This window comes from Cervus canadensis, chromosome 4 (genome assembly GCF_019320065.1).
Source record: "Cervus canadensis isolate Bull #8, Minnesota chromosome 4, ASM1932006v1, whole genome shotgun sequence".
NCBI lineage: Eukaryota > Metazoa > Chordata > Mammalia > Artiodactyla > Cervidae > Cervus > Cervus canadensis.
This window is the reverse complement of record NC_057389.1, coordinates 8807416-8827834: the sequence shown is the minus strand read 5'-3', so window position 1 is coordinate 8827834 and position 20419 is coordinate 8807416. Positions and strand designations below refer to the sequence as shown.

The following is a 20419-nucleotide window of genomic DNA, read 5'->3' as shown; positions in this document are numbered from 1 at the left end:
CCCCCTGAGCCGCCCCCTCAACCCCCGCCTCAGGCCCCCCAGCCCTCCCCCCTCAGCGCCCCCCGCCCCTCTTAGCCCCCCTCAGCCGCCCCGACTCAGCCCCCCGCGTCCCTCGGCCGCCCCCCCACGAGCGCCTGAGCGCCTTTCCCGCCCGGGTCCGCCCTTCCTCAGGGCGTGTGAGCCGGGCGCGGGAGGCGGGCTCGGCGCTGACGGGGCTGCGCCTCTGCGGCCTGAGGGAGGAGGGCGGGAAGGCGGCGGCGGCGGCGGCGGCGGGGAGGAGGCGGGGACTGCGCCGGGCGGCAGCTGGCGCCGAGCGCGCCGGGAGCGCGGAGAGGCACCGGCAGGCTCGAACCGGCCGCCTCAGCGCCGCAGCCCCGCGCCTCTGCCGCCCGCCTCGCGGTCTCCGCGGCCCCGGGCACGACGGAGACGGCGGAGCTGGGGCCGCTGGTAGGTTGCGCGGGGCCGGCGCCTCCTGCAGCCTTTTGTGCTGCGGCAAAGGGAGCGGTGCGGACGGGCGGGTGGCGGGGCGGGGGACGGCGGGGGAGGCTGCCTCAGCCCTGGCTGCTCAGCGCCCGGCGGCGGCGCCGCCCCCTTCCTTCCGCCTCGTGCCCGGGGCCGGGCGCTGAGGAGCGCGGGGCCGGGCGGCCTCCGCGGTGGGCGCCGCCCTGGCCTCGGCGGTCGGGCCCCCGCCCCGCTCCCCGGCGCCCGAGCAGGGGGCTGGGGGCTGCTGTGCGGGGCGCGGGGCCCCGGCGGGGTGCCGGGAGCCCGCCGTTCCTGGGCCCCGGGGTGGGGTCGGCGACGCGGCGAGGGGCCGCGCGTGTGAGGAGGGCGCGGCGGCGGCGGCGTGCGCCCGGGTGCGCGCGGCGTGCGCCCGGCGGGGAGGTGCGGGGCGCCGGTGGGCGCCGCCGCCGTGCGGGCCCCGGGGGTCGGCGGGCTCCCGGGCCCCGGGAGAAGCAGCGCCCTTCCCGGGCCTGCCGCGCCTCTGGCCGCTCGCCAGGGCCGCGCGCCGGGTGCGACTGCCCGGGCCAGATAGCGCCTCGGGGCGAGCCCGGGGCCCTTATCTCGCCTGCCCGCCTCGCCCGCTCGCCCGCTCTGCGGTCTGAGGGGGGCTCGGGGGTGGCGGGGCCGCCCGGGAGCCAGGGCGGCGCGGGCCTCGCGTGGGGACCGGGAGCGCACGCGGCAGACGGCGCTGGGCATCGCTGCCCTCGCCCCACCTGTCGCCTTTGGGCCCGGCGGGAAGCGGAGGGAAGGGTTTCCCGGGCGGGCGGCGGTCAGACCTTGAGGAGGCGGGCCCCATTGTGCAGCTGCCAAACTCTCTAGTGGTGGAATCTGCGCATCTCTGCCAGGGAGGAGATGGGGAGCGCGGCAGGGACGAGGGCCGCGGCCCCGGCCCCTTGCAGGTGTTCACATCCTTAGGGGCTCGGTGCTGCTCTGGCCGCGCCGGTTGGCACGCGGGTAGGTTACCGATTGATTTCTGTCGAGCTGAGATGCTCGAGTTGTGTCTGTGGTCCGACTGGGGCGCTCAGGTAGAACTGGGGCTAGGAACTTTCTCATCATTAGAGGAAAGAGGAAGAATGCAGGCATTTTATCGTGTGCTTGCTACTCCTAGCCGAAAGAGCAGTGTCTTGCACGATTCTGACGCTTCTAGACTCTTCATTTTGCATTGTTTTTCTCAGAGAAGCCACACTGCAGTTGAGAGTTGTAAGTTGCTTATTATTACTATTATTTTTTAAAACCCTGTGGAGCAGATTGGACGCTAGGGAGATAGAAATGACCTCTTCCCCAAGTTTATTTTCGCAGTCGTTTCAAAATACAGTGTTGGTTATTATGGTGAAGCTTTTTGGTACTTTCTTAATTCAAGATCGTGATTTATGCTTACGCAATTACACTTCATGAATATTTGACAGATTTCTCCGTGTTTTCATTATGTAACTGTACATGCATTATAGACTTAATAAAATGACCAGGGTGAAATACAAGGATTAACAAGCCCAAAGACCTCTTGATTTGATGAGAATTGTTTAGAATATGCTTCTGCCTTCGTTATTTAAGTGTAAATGAGACTGTTTAGTAGTAACTCTTCCAGGATGCAAGATAGAAGGTGTTTATTGACCTTATATAATGGTCAGTGATTTTTGTTTACTTTCTGTGTATCATTTTGTATACTTTGGAGAGCTAGTGGGCACATTAACCCTTAAAAGTATTTAGTGTTGTGGGAGTAACACAACGTTACATACGGGATTTTTTTTTTTTTTTCCTGATTTATATTCTCTGGGGGGAAATCAGCTTTTCCTCCAGAGAGAGCTCTGATTTCGTCACATTCCTATCAAAATAAGTTCTTGGTTTTAAGCTTTCATTTGGAACGTTAGGCAATTCCATAGTGTACACCTGTCCCAATTCAGTTATGTTTCCTGAAGGGGAAATTTCTTGTAAAGACTGCATGTAGACCTATAGTTCAGTTACTGTCAGTCATATTTGTAGTGAAACTGAATTCTAAAAGTAGAAGGATGATTTCACATAATGATAACACACTGGTAATCTAGCTTTGATTTCTAGTAGTAGAAATAAAATGAAAATGAATGCTGCTTTTTAAGGAATTTGCTATTAAAAGAACTGATATTAGAAAAAGAAACACATATTTTTCTTTCTGAACCAATTATGGGTTGTCTGTCTAGTTTGGTGTGGTTAATGATTTGTTTGTAAGGTCAAGGATGGTTTCGGAAAAGTCACACCCTACTTTAACAACTCTTCTTAAAAATTATTGATGATTTAGTTTTTATAAGTTGCAAAGAGAAAAGTAAGATTATTTTAAAGTAAGCTTTAAGATGAACATAGCTAACCGTTTTATTTTCATTGTATTGTGCATAGGCAGTTAAACCATTTTATTTCTGCACAGTGTTTTGTTACTTTTAAAGTTGCTTATTTTATTTATTTTTTTTTGCCAAGTCCTTGTTCATTATTGATCTCTCCTCAAATAGCCACTCTGAGGGAACTGCCTGCTTCCATTTTTTTTTTTTCCCTTCCTGTTTTGGGAGCCAGAATCAGAACCAATGACTTATTCTGTACCAGTTTTCTTTGCCTATAATTTATCTTGCTTTCATAGTGTAATCTTTAATGATTTGTGAGATTTATTTACCAAAATTCTTGAAGGCTATATGCTGGCCTTGATATTTACAACCTTATGATGTTTAGAAGTTATATTCTGTTAAATTTTTTCATATTGCTATTTTGTTAATAGATCTATGGTGAAGTCCGAGATTCGTGGCTTTTCTGTGTGTAGGAATTTTGTGTGGCATTGAAAATTTCCATTTGGAGCTTTTATATTTTTGGGAAAATCACTCCCTTCTTTAGGTTCACAATGCCATTCAAGTTTATTGTTACGTGTATTAGATTTATATATTTCCATGTTTGTCTGTCCTCCCTCTTGTCTCAGGTTTCACTTTTTATTCTTGCACCAGCACCTGTACTATGCTGGGACACAGTAAGACCCAAGAAATATTGTTGAGTGAGTAAATGAATAGTTGAATGGCTGAGTGGATACAACCAAAGAAATACTCTGAAACTGTAAGGAAAGCCACTGTGTGAGCAGAAGGGTCTTTCTTTTGTAATTCATTGCCGTTCCATTGTTATATATTACTTTTGAGTAGGATAACAATATAGTTACCAAACTGGCATACGGTTGAGAGATAAAGGCAGGGTGCTGTGAATAGTTATGCCAGGGTACCGGCTCTGAACTAAGACATATGGTCAACCCTACTTTTGAAGAACTTGCTTCTTTTTTTCTTGTGATGGTATCTGTCACCTGCCTGAGAAAATTTGACACACTTGCTAGTTTTATATTTGCAAACCTTTCTGTTTGTAGAAGCTTCATTTGCAGTCATATGATGGGTGTCTTTTGCTTAGTCACCCTTGACCTAGAGGCCTATGGGTAGCTCTTGGCCAGGCTTGCTTTTTCCTAATTTCATTGCTTACAGGATAACGTCACAGGACTTTCTGTTTGTAGCAACTGCTTATAGCTTGAAGGTTTATATACTCTAACCTTTGCTCTGTTTACTTCCGTTCATTTTTTTATGCAGTGTTTATTCCATCTTGTAAGAATTTCCCATGAGTTCATTTCCCTCTGTTTTTGAGAGGGGATCCATTGATAACCTTGCTAAAGCTTCATGTTCAAACCATTGGCCGAAATCAATTGCAAGTGTTGAGATTTATAGATTTTAAGGTATTCTAAAGTGTTATTTTGGAGGTCTGTATTTTGGGGACTTTTGGATTATAGTTTTTTAGTTGTTTCTAATGGGGGATGATAGTAAAATCCTTATTAAATTTTTACTAGGTTCCTTTATAAGTAATCTCTTCTAATTAAAAAAAAATTGATTGGAGTGTAGTTGCTTATAGGCAATCTCTTAAAGAAGCTATCTTCTTATACTAGTTTCTGACCTTGTTCTATGTTAGATTCTTTTCCTCTTTTTCATCATCTTCATCATCCTCTTAGCACCTGTGCGTAGATAGCATGCAGTTACACACCAAACAGTAAGTGGAGTCTGAAATGAGTGAAATATGGAACAGAGTTCCTGCACCTTGGTTTTGCACTGTGTTGCTCCCTTGGACTCTGTTTGTATTCTATTTTTAGCTTGGCACTGGCTTAATAGGGATAATCAGTTACTACACTTTGTTTACTATGAAATTACCAACCATTTCCTAGACTTCCACATCAGCTCTAGTGCAAGAGTTGGATAATTACTTTAAAGCTCCTCTGCTTTCAAATCCAGAATTAAGTTTTAGGTTGGTTTTCCTTTTTGTCTTGAAAAAATATTGGAAAATATATTTTCCCAAAGCATTTGAAAGCTTGAAAAGAAGAACCTATCACCAGAAATATGGTGCACATTATATGAAAGTTTGAGATTTTAGACTGTTTTCTAAAACTATTTTTACTTGAAGTTTGAGCAGTTTTTTATTTTTCTAATGTACCTATTTCTGGGCTTTCAGTGAAGATTTCTAAAAGTCTAACTGAAATCTGTCTTGCTTTGTGATAGATGTAGTCCTGAAAAATTAAGTGGAGATATCTTTCTGTATGTGGCATCCAGCCACATAACCAGCAAATATTGACTGATACATTTTTTTCCTGCCTTGGAATTTTTGACTTAAAAAAAATCTTATAAGCTCTGAGGAGGAAGGGTTCACAATTTATAATGGTTTTGTATAAGACTCTCATCTATATGCTTTAGAATTCTAACACTTTTCATGTTGAAAATAACCCTAGAGTTAGTAATTAAAGTTACCTCCCTCTAACTGTGTCACAAATGTGGCAATACAGGTTTTAAATGAAATAACCCTCCACATATTTAAAATAGGATTCCACTTACAGAAATTAATGTACATTTTTCAGGAACACGAGTATTGTGTAAAAAGCTACATACCTGGTCTTATCACTAAACAGAGCCATTATGTATATAAAGTGATGTCAGTGGGCTTTGGAGCCAGACAAATTGGGGTTTGAATTTTTGCTCTGACTCCTAAATAGTATTACTTGCTTAAATATTTTAAAAACAGGGGTAATATTTTCCTGATGGTAGTATATAGTTGTTAAAGTGATATAAATGGCATATGGTTTTGACTTGTAGAAAGTGCTAAAAAATTTAAGATTTAAGAATTTTTCTTCCCCATTAAAAATCCATTTACTTAAATAAGAAATCAATTTGAACTTTGTAACACTAGGATTGGGGAGATTCTTTAGGGTAATTGTATTAAATAAAAAATTATCACTAGATAACAATTTTTGTTACATTGTAATTCATTTTATGTTAAAACCAGAGACTTCATTTGTGAAGCAGACTTAATTATCTAGGTTTCTTGGTTACCCAGTTTGAAAATAGTTTATGGCAAAAAATAAATGAAAGAGAAAGTGTCTGTAAATTAAAGAAGTTCCAAGGGTTGGTAACCATGTTGTTTTCTGGGAATGATAGTTCTGGTAAATACTTTTATTAATTCAGTAATAATCCATTTCCTTTGGGTCAAACTCTTCCCTGCTGATAAGGAAGATAATAAAGTAACAAATGTTTGGGGGAACAAGTTGCACTGTTGCCACTTCTTCAGGCTTTGTGCACCTAAGTAGGTAAAATGAATCTCCAGCTGATTTGAGCCACCAGCCTCCTAACAAGTTAAATACCACAAAAAACCCAACACCCAAAGAAAGTTTTACAGGTGGAAGAAAGTTTTGAGTTTTCTTGATCTCAAGAAATTAACCCAGTTAACTGGGGAGGGAGGAGATAAAGATAGATTTTCTTACACATTTCCTCCCCAGATAAGAGGTGAAAGGCCCAGAAACCATGTTAGAAACTTGTCAGCACAGCAGTAACTCTCCAGAAGTATTTTTCAGGTTGCTCTCTTTTAAAAAAGTGTTTTCCATGAGCCTTCCAATCATGTTCTTTGGAGCAGTCTTAGGGAGGATTGTTGCTGTTTTATGGCTAAAAGGAATAGACACCAAAAATTAATTGCATAATAATATCACACATTCCTAAGGGCTCTACTGCATGCAAAACACGTTCACCTACCTCTCATTTCATCCACATGACAACTTTATGAGGGAGAAGGATGGGCTTGTCCTCATTTTAAAAATTGCTACTTATGCAAAGTCAAGGGGCAGAGTTCATAGTAAGGCAAGGCCTAGGAGCTTTTCTTTTGACCCGGTCTCAGCATTATTTTTTTCCATGGTGTAATACTGTGCATCTGTTGAACACATACATAGGATTTGGAACTTACTTTTAAACCCCTAATTTTTCTTGGCCCTTTATTTAACCTACTTAACAACTATTAGTCTCCAGGTAGAATTTAAGCAACAGAACAGAGGGGAACAAGCATGATACAGTGTTTGAGGTTTAGCTGAACAAACTTGAAATTAATTAATATTGTATTCTATGTAACTTGTACCTGGTATTGATACCTCCTGCTAGTTTAGTTTCGTCCTGTTTTGCAATTAGAATTGTTAGAATTGCTTTATAAGTTGTGTTACCTGTTAAATTAAAGGTTTATTTTTATATTTCATGTTTAGTATCTGGAGTAGAGCAGAAAAATTATTATGCCTGTGTTCCCTTGGGACTCACTGGAAATTGTACAGTGACATCTTCTGGGATTTAGGCTGGTGAGTTATATTTTGCTTTTTCTGTTAACCAGTTGTATGAACATAATATTATACTGTGTTTTAAGGACTGTATAAACCAGATGAATATGAAATGTCAGTATATTGTTATAAATGTATATACTATAGGTACGAAATTTTTAATGGTGAGAGCTGAAATTATTATTATAAAATGCTAATGTTATTATATTTGAAATGTCTGACATTTTGATCAAGTAGATTTTCCTTTTTTTTATTCTTATAAGATAAAGGAGGTTTCATAGAGTAATATTTTGAAATATAGTAGTTAAGAGGTAGTTGCTCTGATTTCAGGAAAGCTTTAAAAAATGTTCATCTCCAAAGCCTGGTGAAACAGCTTGCAGAAAGTTTGGTTGTGTATCATCGTGTAAAGAATGGCGAACCAGTGACTGAAGGGAGTGTCATTTTCAGGTAGTTGTTTTGAAGTTCACTGCGAGTGTGATGTCGGTTTTATCACACCGTGGATGTAAACTGTTAAAGACAGGCAGTGCTGTTGTTGTCTTTTACCAGCGTGTCTGTGTATCTGGACTGACATTGTTGTCCTTGTGGCTCCAAGTCCTTGAAGGGGAAAAATTTTAATAATTTTAGCATTTAAAAAATTATATTAGTGTGAGTTCATGCTTTGGTGTGTTATTCTGCTTGGTCAGGATCTTTGTAGGTCTTTGCTTTGAATCACATAGAGTGTTTATAATTATGCTTTTGAAAAAGCAGTTTCATAATAAGTGATTTCCAGATTAGCAGTTAGTAGCAGAATGATTCAAAAGAATGATAGGGAAAAACAAACACCCTGTTTCATTTAATAGATCCAACCTGTCAGATTTATGAAATGTATTTTAAGACATTGAAAAACGGAAGTATAACTAAAATTTTCAGGAGATTTTGAGGGAAAGAGAAAAATTTTGAGGCAAAGAGCAAGAGGTTTGAGAACTATAAGTAGAAAGTACTTTTAGAGATTATTGAGTAAGAAATGATGTGACTGGATCATTAACTTCTTCCCCTGCAGTAAAGCACAAACAAGGAGCAATGAGTAGAAGCTACAGAAATGTGTGTGTGTGTCATCTCTGCCTCTCTCCATACAGTATACATGTATGTGGACATATGTATGTATGCATAGTTATAGATGTACTTATATAGATAAACGGGGCTTCCCTGGTGGCTCAGATGGTAAATGATTTGCCTACAATGTGGGAAATCCAAGTTCAGTTCCTGGGTCGGAAAGATCCCCTGGAGAAGGAACTGACGACCCACTCCAGTATGCTTGCCTGGAGAGCCCCGTGGACAGAGGAGCCTGGTGGGCTCCAGTCCATGGGGTCGCAGAGAGTTGCACGTGACTGAGCACCGCCCCCCATATATGTGAATAAAAAGACACACTAACAGAGCTGCCAGAGGGGAAATGAACCAACCAGAGAGACAGTGAGTTACCTGTCATTGAAGATGTTCAAACATAGTTGAACAACTGAGTGCAGCAGACCTGGGTTCCATCCCTGGGTCGGGAAGAGCCCCTGGAGAAGGCAGTGGCAACCCACTCCAGTATCCTTGCCTGGAGAATCCCGTGGACAGAGGAGCCTGGTGGCCTGCAGTTCATGGGGTCGAGAAGAGTCAGGCACGACTGAGCAACTAACATTTCGCTTCTCTTCACTAAAACAGATCCCTTCAGATTCTGGGATTACATGGTATCAGAAAGAACTTGTTTTTTTTTTGGCTCTGCTGTATAGCATGTGGGATTATAGTTCCCCAACCAGGGATTAAACCCTGACCCTTTGCATTGGAAGCAAGAAGTCTTAACCACTGGACTTCCAGAGAAGTCTCCAGAATGATTTTAAAGAATTTTAAAATTTGGAGGGCCATCAGAACCTTGGTGGTGGTGGTGGTGGTGTTCAGTCACTCAGTCATGTCTAACTTTTTGTGACCCCAGGGACTGCAGCACACCAGACTTCCCTGTCCTTCACCATCTCCTAGAGCTTCTTCAAACTCATGTTCATCAAGTTGGTGATACCATCCAACCATCTCATCCTCTGTCGACCCCTTCTCCTCCCGCCTTCAATCTTTCCCAGCATCAGGGTCTTTTCCAGTGAGTTGGCTCTTCACATCAGGTGGCCAAAGTATTGGAGTTTCAGCTTCGGCATCAATCCTTCCAATGACTATTCAAGGTTGATTTCCTTTAGGATTGGCTGTTTGATTTCCTTGCAGTCCAAGAGACTCTCAAGAGTGTTCTCCAACACCACAGTTCAAAAGCATCAATTCTTTGGTGCTCAGCCTTCTTTATGGTCTAACTCTCACATCCATACATGACTACTGGAAAAACCACAGCCTTGACTGTAGGGACCTTTGCCGGCAAAGTAATGTCTCTGCTGTGGTGTAACAGGCTTTTTTAAAACTCAGGTTTATTGAAGTCTGATGTTTGTACTCACCCGTTAAGGGGTGCAGTTTGGTGATGTTGACAAGTGTATCCATTGTGCAGCGTCAGTGCGTATGATACTTTCGTCCCCCCGGATTCTCCTGAGCTCCTCTGCAGTCCACCCTCTCCTCCCAGCCCCAGCTCTTGGCAGCCATCCATTGATTTCTGTCCTAGTAGTTTCACCTTTTCCGGGATGTCATATAAATGGAATCATGCAGTGTATAAGGTTCTCTGTTTCTTTCACTTAGTGTAATCCTGGTCTGCTCCTTCTCATTGCTGAGTGATATTCCATTTTATGCATGGGCCACAGCCTCTTTATCCATTACCCTGTTGATGGATTTTGGGGTTGCTTCCAGTTTTGTGTGTGTGTGTGTGCGGGCTCATGAATGAAACTTAAAAACATTCATGTTCAGGTCTTTGTGTGAACATATATTTTCATTTTTCTTAGGTAAATACCTACAAGTAAGGCAGGTGGGTTGTTTTGTAAGCATTTATTTAACTTTATAGGAAATTGTCAAGCTATGTTCCAAAGCGGCTGTACCTGACATAGGCGTCTAAGAGTCTAAAATAACTACAGCAAAGTATGTGCAGATGAAGAAACCCAGTTCCCATTCAGTGCAGATTTATTTATATGTTATATCCAGTTTTAACAAGTTTGGTTAGCAGATGTTTTTTTAGCACGCATTGGATTAGAAACAGTAAATTAGAAGGCCTTAGGGATAGGTTGTTAGCAGTTGGAAGCAGCCAAAAATGATATTCACTAATGTGACTATAATTACTGATGAGGAAAAAGAAAGCGGGAACTTACAGGAGAGAAATTCTTCTATCTGATAAGTTCCCAAACAAGTTCCCAAACATGTCTGCATATCAGAATCACTTGAGGGATCTTTTAAAAATTTCAGAGCCCAGGCTACATCCCGGATGGTTTACATCACAGATCTGAGGTGGAGCAGAGTCAGTGTTTATTGGTGCCCTTTGGCTGTGTCGGTGTGTAGACACTTTTGAGAACCATGTGCTAGAGGCACAGTGTGATAACATTGAAGGAGTCGGGGGCTTGGAGCTGGGACACCTGGGCCTGCACTCCAGGCTCTGGGCAGGTCCCTGCCTCTAACAGCTTACGTGTCCTCTTCGCTGTAATCAGAGGTTCCACGTCGGTGAACTCCTAGATGATTCTGGCACTAAAACTAGATGGCTCTAGATACCACTGGACTGATGGTAGTCATGCTTAGGAAGGACTCTATTTCCCAAGGAATGACTCTGTTCTGAGTGGTTCATTTCAAGTACCTCTTGAAAAGGATTTTCAGTTCAGTTCAGTCACTCAGTCGTGTCTGACTCTCTGCAACCCCATGGACTGCAGCACGCAAGGCCTCCCTGTCCATCATCAATTCCTGGAGTTTACTCAAACTCATGTTGGTGATGCCATCCAACCATCTCATCCTCTGTCATCCCCTTCTCCTCCCGCCTTTAATCATTCCCACCATCAGGGTCTTTTCCAATAACTCAGTTCTTTGCATCAGGCGGCCAAAGGATTGGAGCTTCAGCTTCAGCATCAGTCCCTCTTGATGAATATTCAGGACTGATTTCCTTTATTCACATGGTATTTTTGTTCTGTATATTTAAACAGTTATGTTACATCTGTTTTGTCTTAAATAGTGTTGCTGAAAAACAGTTCAAGCATATTGGAGCAGTTTCTTGATTATTGAGGATGACTTTTTTTTTTTATAAGCCTGATTTTATAACACTCCTGGAATGCAGTACTTCTCAAAAAAGAATTCTTCTTCGTATAGTAGTTGTGAAACGTACCAGCTCTTTGGAGAGTGAGTCTAAGGAGCTGAGGCATCTCAGTTATATTTTCAAAATGTTGTTCCTGGTGCCAGATGTATAGGAAGCTCGGTGTCTTGGAGGGTGTTCAGACCTGAGTAGTTGCCACGCAGTCCCAGGCTTTGAAGGGCTGCCTCTGCTGCACTGAGTTCTCCTCCGTGTGTGTTGTGCTTTGGGCCTTTGTTTTAGCTTCAGCTGTATACTTCACAAATGCATGCTGCACCCAGTGTTTTCAAATGTACAGAATGTGCGCTGTGTACGTTTTCCTAGTAAATAAAGTGTTTCCTTGTCTGACTGACTGACTAACTGAGAGTCATTCAGTTGTGTCTGACTCCTAGTGACGCCATGGACAGTCCATGGAATTTTCGAGGCCAGAATACTGGAGTGGGTAGCCTTTCCTTTCTCCAAGGGATCTCCCCAACCCAGGTCTCCTGCATTACAGGTGGATTCTTTACCAGCTGAGCCACTAGAGAAGCCCAAGAACACTGGAATGGGTAGCCTATCCCTTCTCCAGTGGATCTGCCCGAGCCAGGAATTGAGCCGGAGTGTCCTGCACTGCAGGCAGATTCCTTAGCAACTGAGCCATCAGGGAAGCCCTGTTTCCTTGTCTAGCATTGTCTAGTTTTGAATCTCATATATTTCATTTTTAAAAATTAATTTATATTTTTATTGAAGGATAATTGCTTTACAGAATTTTGTTGTTTTCTGTCACACCTCAACGTGAATCTTTCAAAGAAGCAGAGTGGGGCCTGTGCACATTGCCAGGTCTTCTGTGTGCTGTATAAATATACTTCAGTGCCTCTGTTGCTGATTGGATTGTGAGGGAATTTGCTATTGAAGACCTTAGGTGTCATTTAAAAAATTTGTTGTTGTTCCTAGTGCTTCTTTATGAAACTCAGTTTTAAAAGTATTGTTCAACTACATGTTGGCTTTTTTATGCTTGTTGCATTTTCTGTTCGACTCTATTCCACAGAATATTGCTGCTTCTGGTATCATAACAGTACTTCCTGTTTTCTGTTTGCAGTTTTTATTTCTACTTTAAGCTACATATGAAAGGCATTAATGGAAGCTGTTAAGGGTCTCTGTTGTTGGTCTCTGATTTGTAGTGCTCTGCAGTGCCAAAGTTAGCCTTGGGTCTGGTTTCTGGGTTCACATGTATTCTTACTGATGCAGTGGGCGTGGTGCCTGGTCCACACCCCTGCGGTATTTACAGACAATGCTTTGTGATTGTTTATTTTGGCAGTATGTTTTTTGGATACAAGGTTTATCTTAGAATATAAAACAGAATGCTTTGTCATGAACATTGTTAACAACAATAAACCAGGAAGCAGAGCTTTCATTGCAGTTTATGAAGAATGTCCTGCTAATACAGATTATGTCCGATGTAGTCAGGGTAGTTGAATTTCCTGATAACTGCCTTTTAAGAAGAGATTTTGCAGTGAAAATTATTGAACATTCCTGTATGCTGACTTGGAGACCTTTCAGTCTTCATTGTCTTTCATGTCATCCCTCTTTTTTTTTTTTTTTTTTTAAGAATTGGGGTACTTCTTCCTCTTCAGATGGGACAGTACCTGCACCACTTCTGCCCATTGAAAAGATAATTAACCACTGATTGTGTAACGGCTCTCAGAATCTTGCTCCAATATTTAAATCTCTTCCAGAAATTCTCGGCAGTTTAATAACATAAAAAGTTTTGTTTCTGGTCACATTGGAGGATGAAAGGTTATGCTGCTTAGTCAGCATTCTACCCAGCCAAATATGAAATGTTCACTTGCCGATTGACTAGCCTGTATGTCGCTTTCTTAGTGCCACACAGTAGATGATCTTTAGAAGGGCAATATGTAAGTAAAAAGGATCTTTTTTTTTTTTTTAAATCTAAGCAATTTGCAGGGTTCTGATTGTACCATTCACGCTCCTACATGAATGTCGAAGTTTGAAGATGTTCTTGTATATAAGACAGTATGCTGCAGAGACCATGAAACCACCTCAAAGAGCTGTTAGTTTTGAGAATACTCAGTTGTTTGGAGTAGAAGTATTGATGTTTTACAACTAAAAAGTTCAGTTTTCCCGCTCTTAGAATTGTCATCAGAGGTTCAGCAGGCAGCAGGTACTATGCATGTAATCTTTAAAACGAGCACTCTCATGTTTCAGTACAGCAACACTCTGATTCGGAAGTTTTACAGAGTATTGATCCTTGTTGTTCAGTCGTGTCCGACTCTTTGCGACCCCATGGACTGCAGCATGCCAGGCTTCCCTGTCCATCACCAACTCCCCGAGCTTACTCAAACTCATGTCCATTGAGTAATTGATGCCATCCAACTATGTCATCCTCTGTGGTCCCCTTCTCCTTCTGCCTTCAATCTTTCCCAGTGAGTCAGCTCTTTGCATCAGGTGGCCAAAGGATTGGAGTTTCAGCTTCAGCATCAGTCCTTCCAATGAATATTCAGGACTGATTTCCTTTAGGATGGACTGGTTGGATCTCTTTGCAGTTCAAGGGACTCTCAAGAGTCTTCTCCAACACCACAGTTCAAAAGCATCAGTTCTTCACTCAGCTTTCTTTGTAGTCCAAACTCTCACATCCATACGTGACTACTGGAAAAACCATAGTTTTGGCTAAACGGACCTTTGTTGACAAAGTTATGTCTCTGCTTTTTAATATGCTGTCTAGGTTGGTCATAGCTTTTCTTCCAAGGAGCAAGCGTCTTTTAATTTCATGGCTGCAGTCACCATCTGCAGTGATTTTGAAGTCCCCAAAATAAAATCGGTCACTGTTTCCACTGTTTGCCTATCTATTTGCCATAAAGTGATGGGACCAGATGCCATGATCTTAGTTTTCTGAATGTTGAGTTTTAAGCCAGCTTTTTCACTCTCCTCTTTCACCTTCATCAAGAGGCTCTTTAGTTCCTCTTTGCTTTCTGTCATGAGGGTGGTGTCATCTGCATATTTGATCCTTAGTTACTAGGTTAAATATTTTTCTAAGAGGATGTTGTTGTTGTTGTTGTTTAGTCGCTAAGTCATGTCCAACTCCTTTGTGACCCCATGAACTATAGCCTGCCAGGCTTCTCTGTCCATGGCATTTCCCAGGCAAGAATACTGGAGTGGGTTGTCATTCCCTTTTCCAGGGGATCTTACCAATCCAGGGATCAAACCCAGATAGCCTGCATTGGAAGGTGTATTCTTTACCACTGGGCTGCCAGGGAAGCCCAAGAGGATATTGGAAATACATTAAAAATAACCTTTTTAGTTAAGTAGTGTTTTCTACAGAGGGTGTGTTGTTTAAAAAGTCTAGTAGATTTTCTTACATAATGTAGGTTTTCTTAAAGTATAGTAGGCTGCTTGGTTGAAATTTCCAGAGTTCTTAAACCACATCTTCTGTTTGACAATCTAGGTTAAATCATTGTCTTATCAGGTTAGATATCTGAAGATCCTGTTGGATAGTTTTGCCCAAGCCAAGTGATATTTTATATGGTGTTTTGGCCAATGGGATCTTAACCAGTCATAGTTACTCATCTAAAAGTAATGTATATTTTTTGTCACATCAAATTTTGACCTTTGTAGTTTGCCTCACTCACTTTCTTCACTTTTCTGATTTCCTAGGTATTGATTTTCAAGCTCATGTATACTTTCTGACTTTTTCTCTCAAACCTTTGTATCTTGCCGTTCATTATCCTCACCCTCTAGAGACTCAAAGAGATCCCTCTTGTTCTTCCTTGATGCAGCTGCTGCTGCTGCTGCTAAGTCGCTTCAGTCATGTCTGACTCTGTGCGACCCCACAGATGGCGGCCCACAGGCTCCCCCATCCCTGGGATTCTCCAGGCAAGGACTCTGGAGTGGGCTGCCAGTTCCTTCTCCAATGCATGAAAGTGAAAAGTGAAAGTGAAGTCGCTCAGTCGTATCCGACTCTTAGCGACCCCACGGACTGCAGCCTGCCAGGCTCCTCCGTCCATGGGATTTTCCAGGCGAGAGGACTGGAGTGGGGTGCCGTTGCCTTCTCCACCTTGATGCAGCAGGATTGACCTAATGAGGGGGCAAACTTGTGATATGTGCATTGCTGAGAGAAGCCTGCACTCACTCTTCTTGACTGTAACTTTGTACATTGTCAGCTTGCTTAGCAGTTTTTACACTAAGGGGCTAATAAGATGACTTCTGGCTTCTTAGTCTCTTTTTGAATTATTCTCCAGTTCAGAACGGGTGGGGTGTGAAATCATGGATTTTAGGGAGTTTATAATGTACCAGATGGGAACGTGGTAGGGTGGCTGGTGGGAATGCTTGGGCTGTCGCGGACTGCCAGGTCCGGAAGGAACCTGGAGCAGTGCGTCACTCAGTGTGGACTGACGGCTTGAGCGTCCCCCCTGGGGGCCTCTCCTCGGGCGGGGTGCCTGGCCTCCATCTCCCCCACAGCCCTGATTATTTAAGTCTCACTGAACCCTCCTCTCCTCTTTCAGAATGACCTATCAGACAAGCACTTCTTGCCTGTAGCTGCCCGTCAGGTTAGGGATGTTGGAGGCCTTGCATCTGTCTTCTTGTGCTCTTTCTGGACTGCAAAATCAGTGAGAAAGGAAGGATTAATTTGTCATTCGGCTTAGAATAAACATTTGTTTGTTCAGCATACTATCTGATGAGGCTTCATGTGGTTCTCTAAAGTTTATTAGATGAGAAATCTTTAGGCTTTTGCATACATATCAAACCAGGCGGTAGTCACCTCCTATTTCCATCCTCTCAATAGAGAAATAAACGATACGATTAAATATAAACTTATTTTTACATCAGTAAAACAGAATAAAGCCAATTACTTTAAATCTAGAAGTGTTAAGAGGGACTAAGATAATTTGGTTAAATTAAAATTGGAAATAGTCTAAGATTTAGAGTAAAAAGTAAGTAAGCAAAACTGTATGGATCCCCTTTGGTGTTTGCTTTATCCCAAGAATCATTCTTGATATTATTTTTCAGTTGTACTAGAAATGTGTGGGCCATAATGAGACTAGGATGGCATCTGGCAAGTCTTCATAATCTTGGTTTATTTATTTTCTAATGAAGGAAAAAGGAAACACAGCGTGTAAATGAAGAGATAAGGTTGGGTTTTTTTTTTTTTTAGCTTTCTAATTGCTTGGATTTTAAACCAAATTTTAGAAAGTGATTCAATTAGGAAAAGGTTATTTGTTTTACAACGGGATTTGTGAGAATTACTTAATATAATAGCTTTTTTCAATAAATATTTAATCTTAAAATCACATTATTTTTTGACATTATTAGTTGATATCAATTTAATGAGTGATCTGAGACTTAAACCTTCTATCTACTTCTGATTGAAGATCAAGAAGAAATAGTTTATCAGAAGTGACATTGTCAGTTTCCTTTTGTATTTTTCAAAATTTGATTTAATTAGTTTCTAGGAAGCTGGTCATTGTGATACTTTTTGTTGCTGAGACTTTCCAAATTATGTAATATGATCATTGTAATGAATAATATTAATATTTATTGTGAATTGTTCTGCCATTTACTAAACTGTTCCAAAGTTCAGTGTCTTAGGTGTTATGGAATAAAATAGCTATCAAATCTATGGTATATTTTATGATTAAATAGTCAAATAACATCTGATTTTTATATATGTTTAATATTAAAAATGGCCTGATTTATTGGATTTAGGATTAACTTTTAAACTACAAAATGATTTTCTCTAAATAAGTGGAGATATGGAAGAAGGAACATTGATAAGGTTTGTGGGACCCTTCCCTTAAGACTCGACCATACCTTGAAAAACTTTCTTAGGTCTAAGTTGGATTCTTTGGAGAAATTGATCAACTTTTATCTTTTACTGTATGCCCCTTAAACACAGTTGAAAAATTAAAAGATAACTTTCATGTCGGAAACATTTTGCAGATTCTTGTGAAATTGTGCATGATTATTTTTATTTGCTTCATTTGGGATCCGTATTTACTTTGCTGAATAATCACATCAAGGAATAAACTTTGTGTGATTGAATGGAGTGCTGTATTTAGAGAAGTATTGTTGCTTTCTCTTTGCTCCTCCATGAGATGATGTTAATCTGCCTTTGAGTTCTTGAAGGCAAAGAAGTAGTAATTTCATGCCTGTTGTGAATGTTTAACAAACATACATAAAAATCTGCCCGTTGTACACTGGCTGTTTTTCAGGCCCATGTGATTTCAAGCTCCCGGAGCCTTCTGAAACGATCCGGCTTGGCCCGAGGTTCTGGGCGTTATACCGTTCTAATCTGAGTCTGTCTGCTTTCAGGAGTGTGCAGACGGGTGCCTAAAATGGAAGTCGATGTTAACGGCGAGTCCAGAAGTGCCCTGGCCACCCTGCCCTTGCCGGTGGCCGAGGCCAGCTCCCCGGGAAAGGCGGAGGCGGAGAAGCCGCGCTGCTCCAGCACGCCGTGCTCGCCCATGCGGCGGACTGTGTCAGGGTACCAGATCCTGCACATGGACTCGAACTATTTGGTGGGCTTCACGACCGGCGAGGAGCTCCTGAAGTTAGCCCAGAAGTGCACAGGGGCCGAGGAGAGCAAGGGAGAAGCCGTGCCTTCCCTGCGCGCCAAACAGCTGGATGTGGGCCTTGCTCGTTCCTCTCGTTTGTACAAAACCAGAAGTAGGTACTACCAGCCCTACGAGATCCCAGCTGTCAACGGCAGGAGGCGGAGGCGGATGCCCAGCTCAGGAGACAAGTGCACTAAACCTTTACCGTGCGAACCTTACAAAGCCCTCCACGGGCCTCTGCCTCTTTGTCTTCTCAAAGGTAAGAGGGCTCACTCCAAATCTCTGGACTACCTCAACCTAGATAAAATGAACATCAAGGAGCCAGCTGACACAGAAGTGCTACAGTACCAGCTTCAACACCTAACCCTCAGAGGGGACCGTGTGTTTGCTAGGAATAATACATGAGGGACTTGCAAGAGAGTGTAAACCAGTTTAGGTCAGCCTACACTTGGCTAGAAAATTCCACTGTTGTACCCTGTACAGGACTCTTTACATTATAGATGGTTAAATCAGCTAAGTGTTCCTGGAACATACAAATTGTCTGGATCAAAATTTGAATACAGGAATGGAATCACAGGTACTTGAGGGGAGATCATTCTAGAGCACGCAACTGCAAGGAAAAGAGAAGGTTGACCATTAGTTTGTATAGCTTTTTAGCCAGGGGGAAAAAAAAGGCTTTGGTACGGTAATATCATCTTTAAAATTCTGATACTCAAATTGGAAATGTTATCTGCTTGGTTGTTGCTGACTTGGTATGATTCATTAGAAATTTATATCTTAAGTACTCAAGTACTTCTTTAATCTCTGTATTTTACTATAAAATATATGTAATGATTTGTTTTATGAAATTTAGAACTTGAACATTGCTAAATTGGACCACTTTTTATTTTTAAATATTGAGTTTAAATATTTTATAACTGGTTTTGCACTGAAAAAATTAACATTTCAGACTGACAAGAGAATAATCTTTCTTCACTTGCCTCAGTAATATTATTGAGCAATGAATTTTTTATTTCCGCATGGAAAGTTATTGATCTCTATGGCTGTAAAATATTTCTTTATAGCGTTATTAAAGTGTGTCTTAATAAAATTAAATTTGGGATACAAAGTATTTATTTTACAATGGGTGGGGGGAAGCTTTACTGGAAAGTTTCCAATATGAAGTTTTCATAAGTTGAAAAAGTTTCCTTAGTGCTTATTTTCTAATTTAAAATTCATCTGGAACTTTAAAATGGAAAGGATTCTTTAAATTGTGGCTTATAGGCAAATACTGTTTGCATCTGAATGTTCTGTAAGTGAATGGAACTCTAATAGAGAAACTCATGATTTCTACTATCGAATGCTTAAACTAAGTATGAAGTGATACCATTCAGCATGGCATCGGGTCATTCCAGTTTTAGTTCTGTGCAGCACAGGCACTCGTTGAAATTCTAGTTTCTAGGATTAGTGCAGGAGCCTAAAGTGCTTCTACAGTTTTAATGGGTTAATCCTGGATTACTTAACAATTTATGTCAATTGCACTGGTTTAATTTGTTGCTAAAGAAATAATGCCCTGGCTTTAGTAACAAATACAGCTCAACTATTCTTGAATATATTTTGAAAAAAAATGTATGTAACTTACCTTTTGTAAAAGTTTCTATTGATATTTCTTTTTTTCTTTTTTGACTCTTGAAGGTGCAATTTATTACTGAATTGGCATTTCTGGCAGCATAGACCTGCTTATTTTAAATTTTATTTTTGGGGCTGTTAGTTTCTAATGTGTTAGCAATCTTGCTTATAAAATAAGAACACCTTTTAATTAAATGAGTGGGTCATTCCTGGTGCAGTTGTGACTTTCTTTAACCAGAATGAATGATACACTCTAGGGCAGAATAAGTATTAGAAAACCCTAGGAACTCTTAATCAACAATTTATTAAACTTCCACTGAGGCAGATCATGTGAAAGAACCTTGGGGAAGTTGGCCCATATCTTACAGAGTTGTTCAGATTTCTTGGTGGAAGTTTTCAGCTGTTGTACATTTTAAAGTAAATTGCACCTTTGTAACATATTGTATCGACGGATGATCACTAAGATTAACTATATCTATACAGTCATTAGTTTGACAAGAAATAGAATCCTGTCAGATGCCAAAGAGTTGGGATTTTTACGTTTAATGATTAAACTCCATTATTTATTGATGATTTACCCTGTGGAACTGTATTATTTCTAACTATGAAATAAAAGGGTGATGTAAACACACATCGTGGTGTTGTGCTTTAACGAGGTCCACTTGGATCAACAGGCCAGTTTCCTTTTCAAGGATTCTCTGAAGCACTTATTTTTAGATTCCATTTTTGTTAAAATAAAATAATTTTGTCTTTGGTGCTCATTCACATTTCAAGGTAAAGGATGTATTCATGGCAATGATGTATGTTTGGTCACACAGCTGTGTGACTGAGGTCTATCTCTGTCCATGCACCTACATGATTTCTTAAGCTAAATAAAAATATATACCCGTTTGTTTTGTTTTGTTTCTACTTAAAGACAGGTGTGAAACTCTGTGACAAACATGAAAG

At 41.6% G+C, this 20419-nt stretch overlaps 1 protein-coding gene across 3 annotated transcripts; it reads left to right on the top strand.

Moving 5' to 3' along the window:
• Nucleotides 1–236: 236 nt before the first annotated feature.
• MACIR (macrophage immunometabolism regulator) lies at nucleotides 237–20362 on the top strand. 3 transcript variants are annotated; one of them, XM_043464527.1, is made up of 3 exons: nucleotides 239–447; nucleotides 7046–7135; nucleotides 17622–20362. In XM_043464527.1, exon 3 carries the CDS (start codon nucleotides 17645–17647, stop codon nucleotides 18266–18268), a length of 624 nt encoding a protein of 207 aa, XP_043320462.1. In that variant the 5' UTR covers nucleotides 239–447; nucleotides 7046–7135; nucleotides 17622–17644; the 3' UTR covers nucleotides 18269–20362. The 3 variants fall into 3 exon arrangements, with proteins under 3 accessions (XP_043320465.1, XP_043320462.1, XP_043320463.1); XM_043464528.1 differs by lacking the exon at nucleotides 239–447 and adding an exon at nucleotides 1319–1701; XM_043464530.1 differs by lacking the exon at nucleotides 7046–7135 and having other exon boundaries at nucleotides 237–447.
• The last annotated feature ends 57 nt before the right edge of the window (nucleotides 20363–20419 follow it).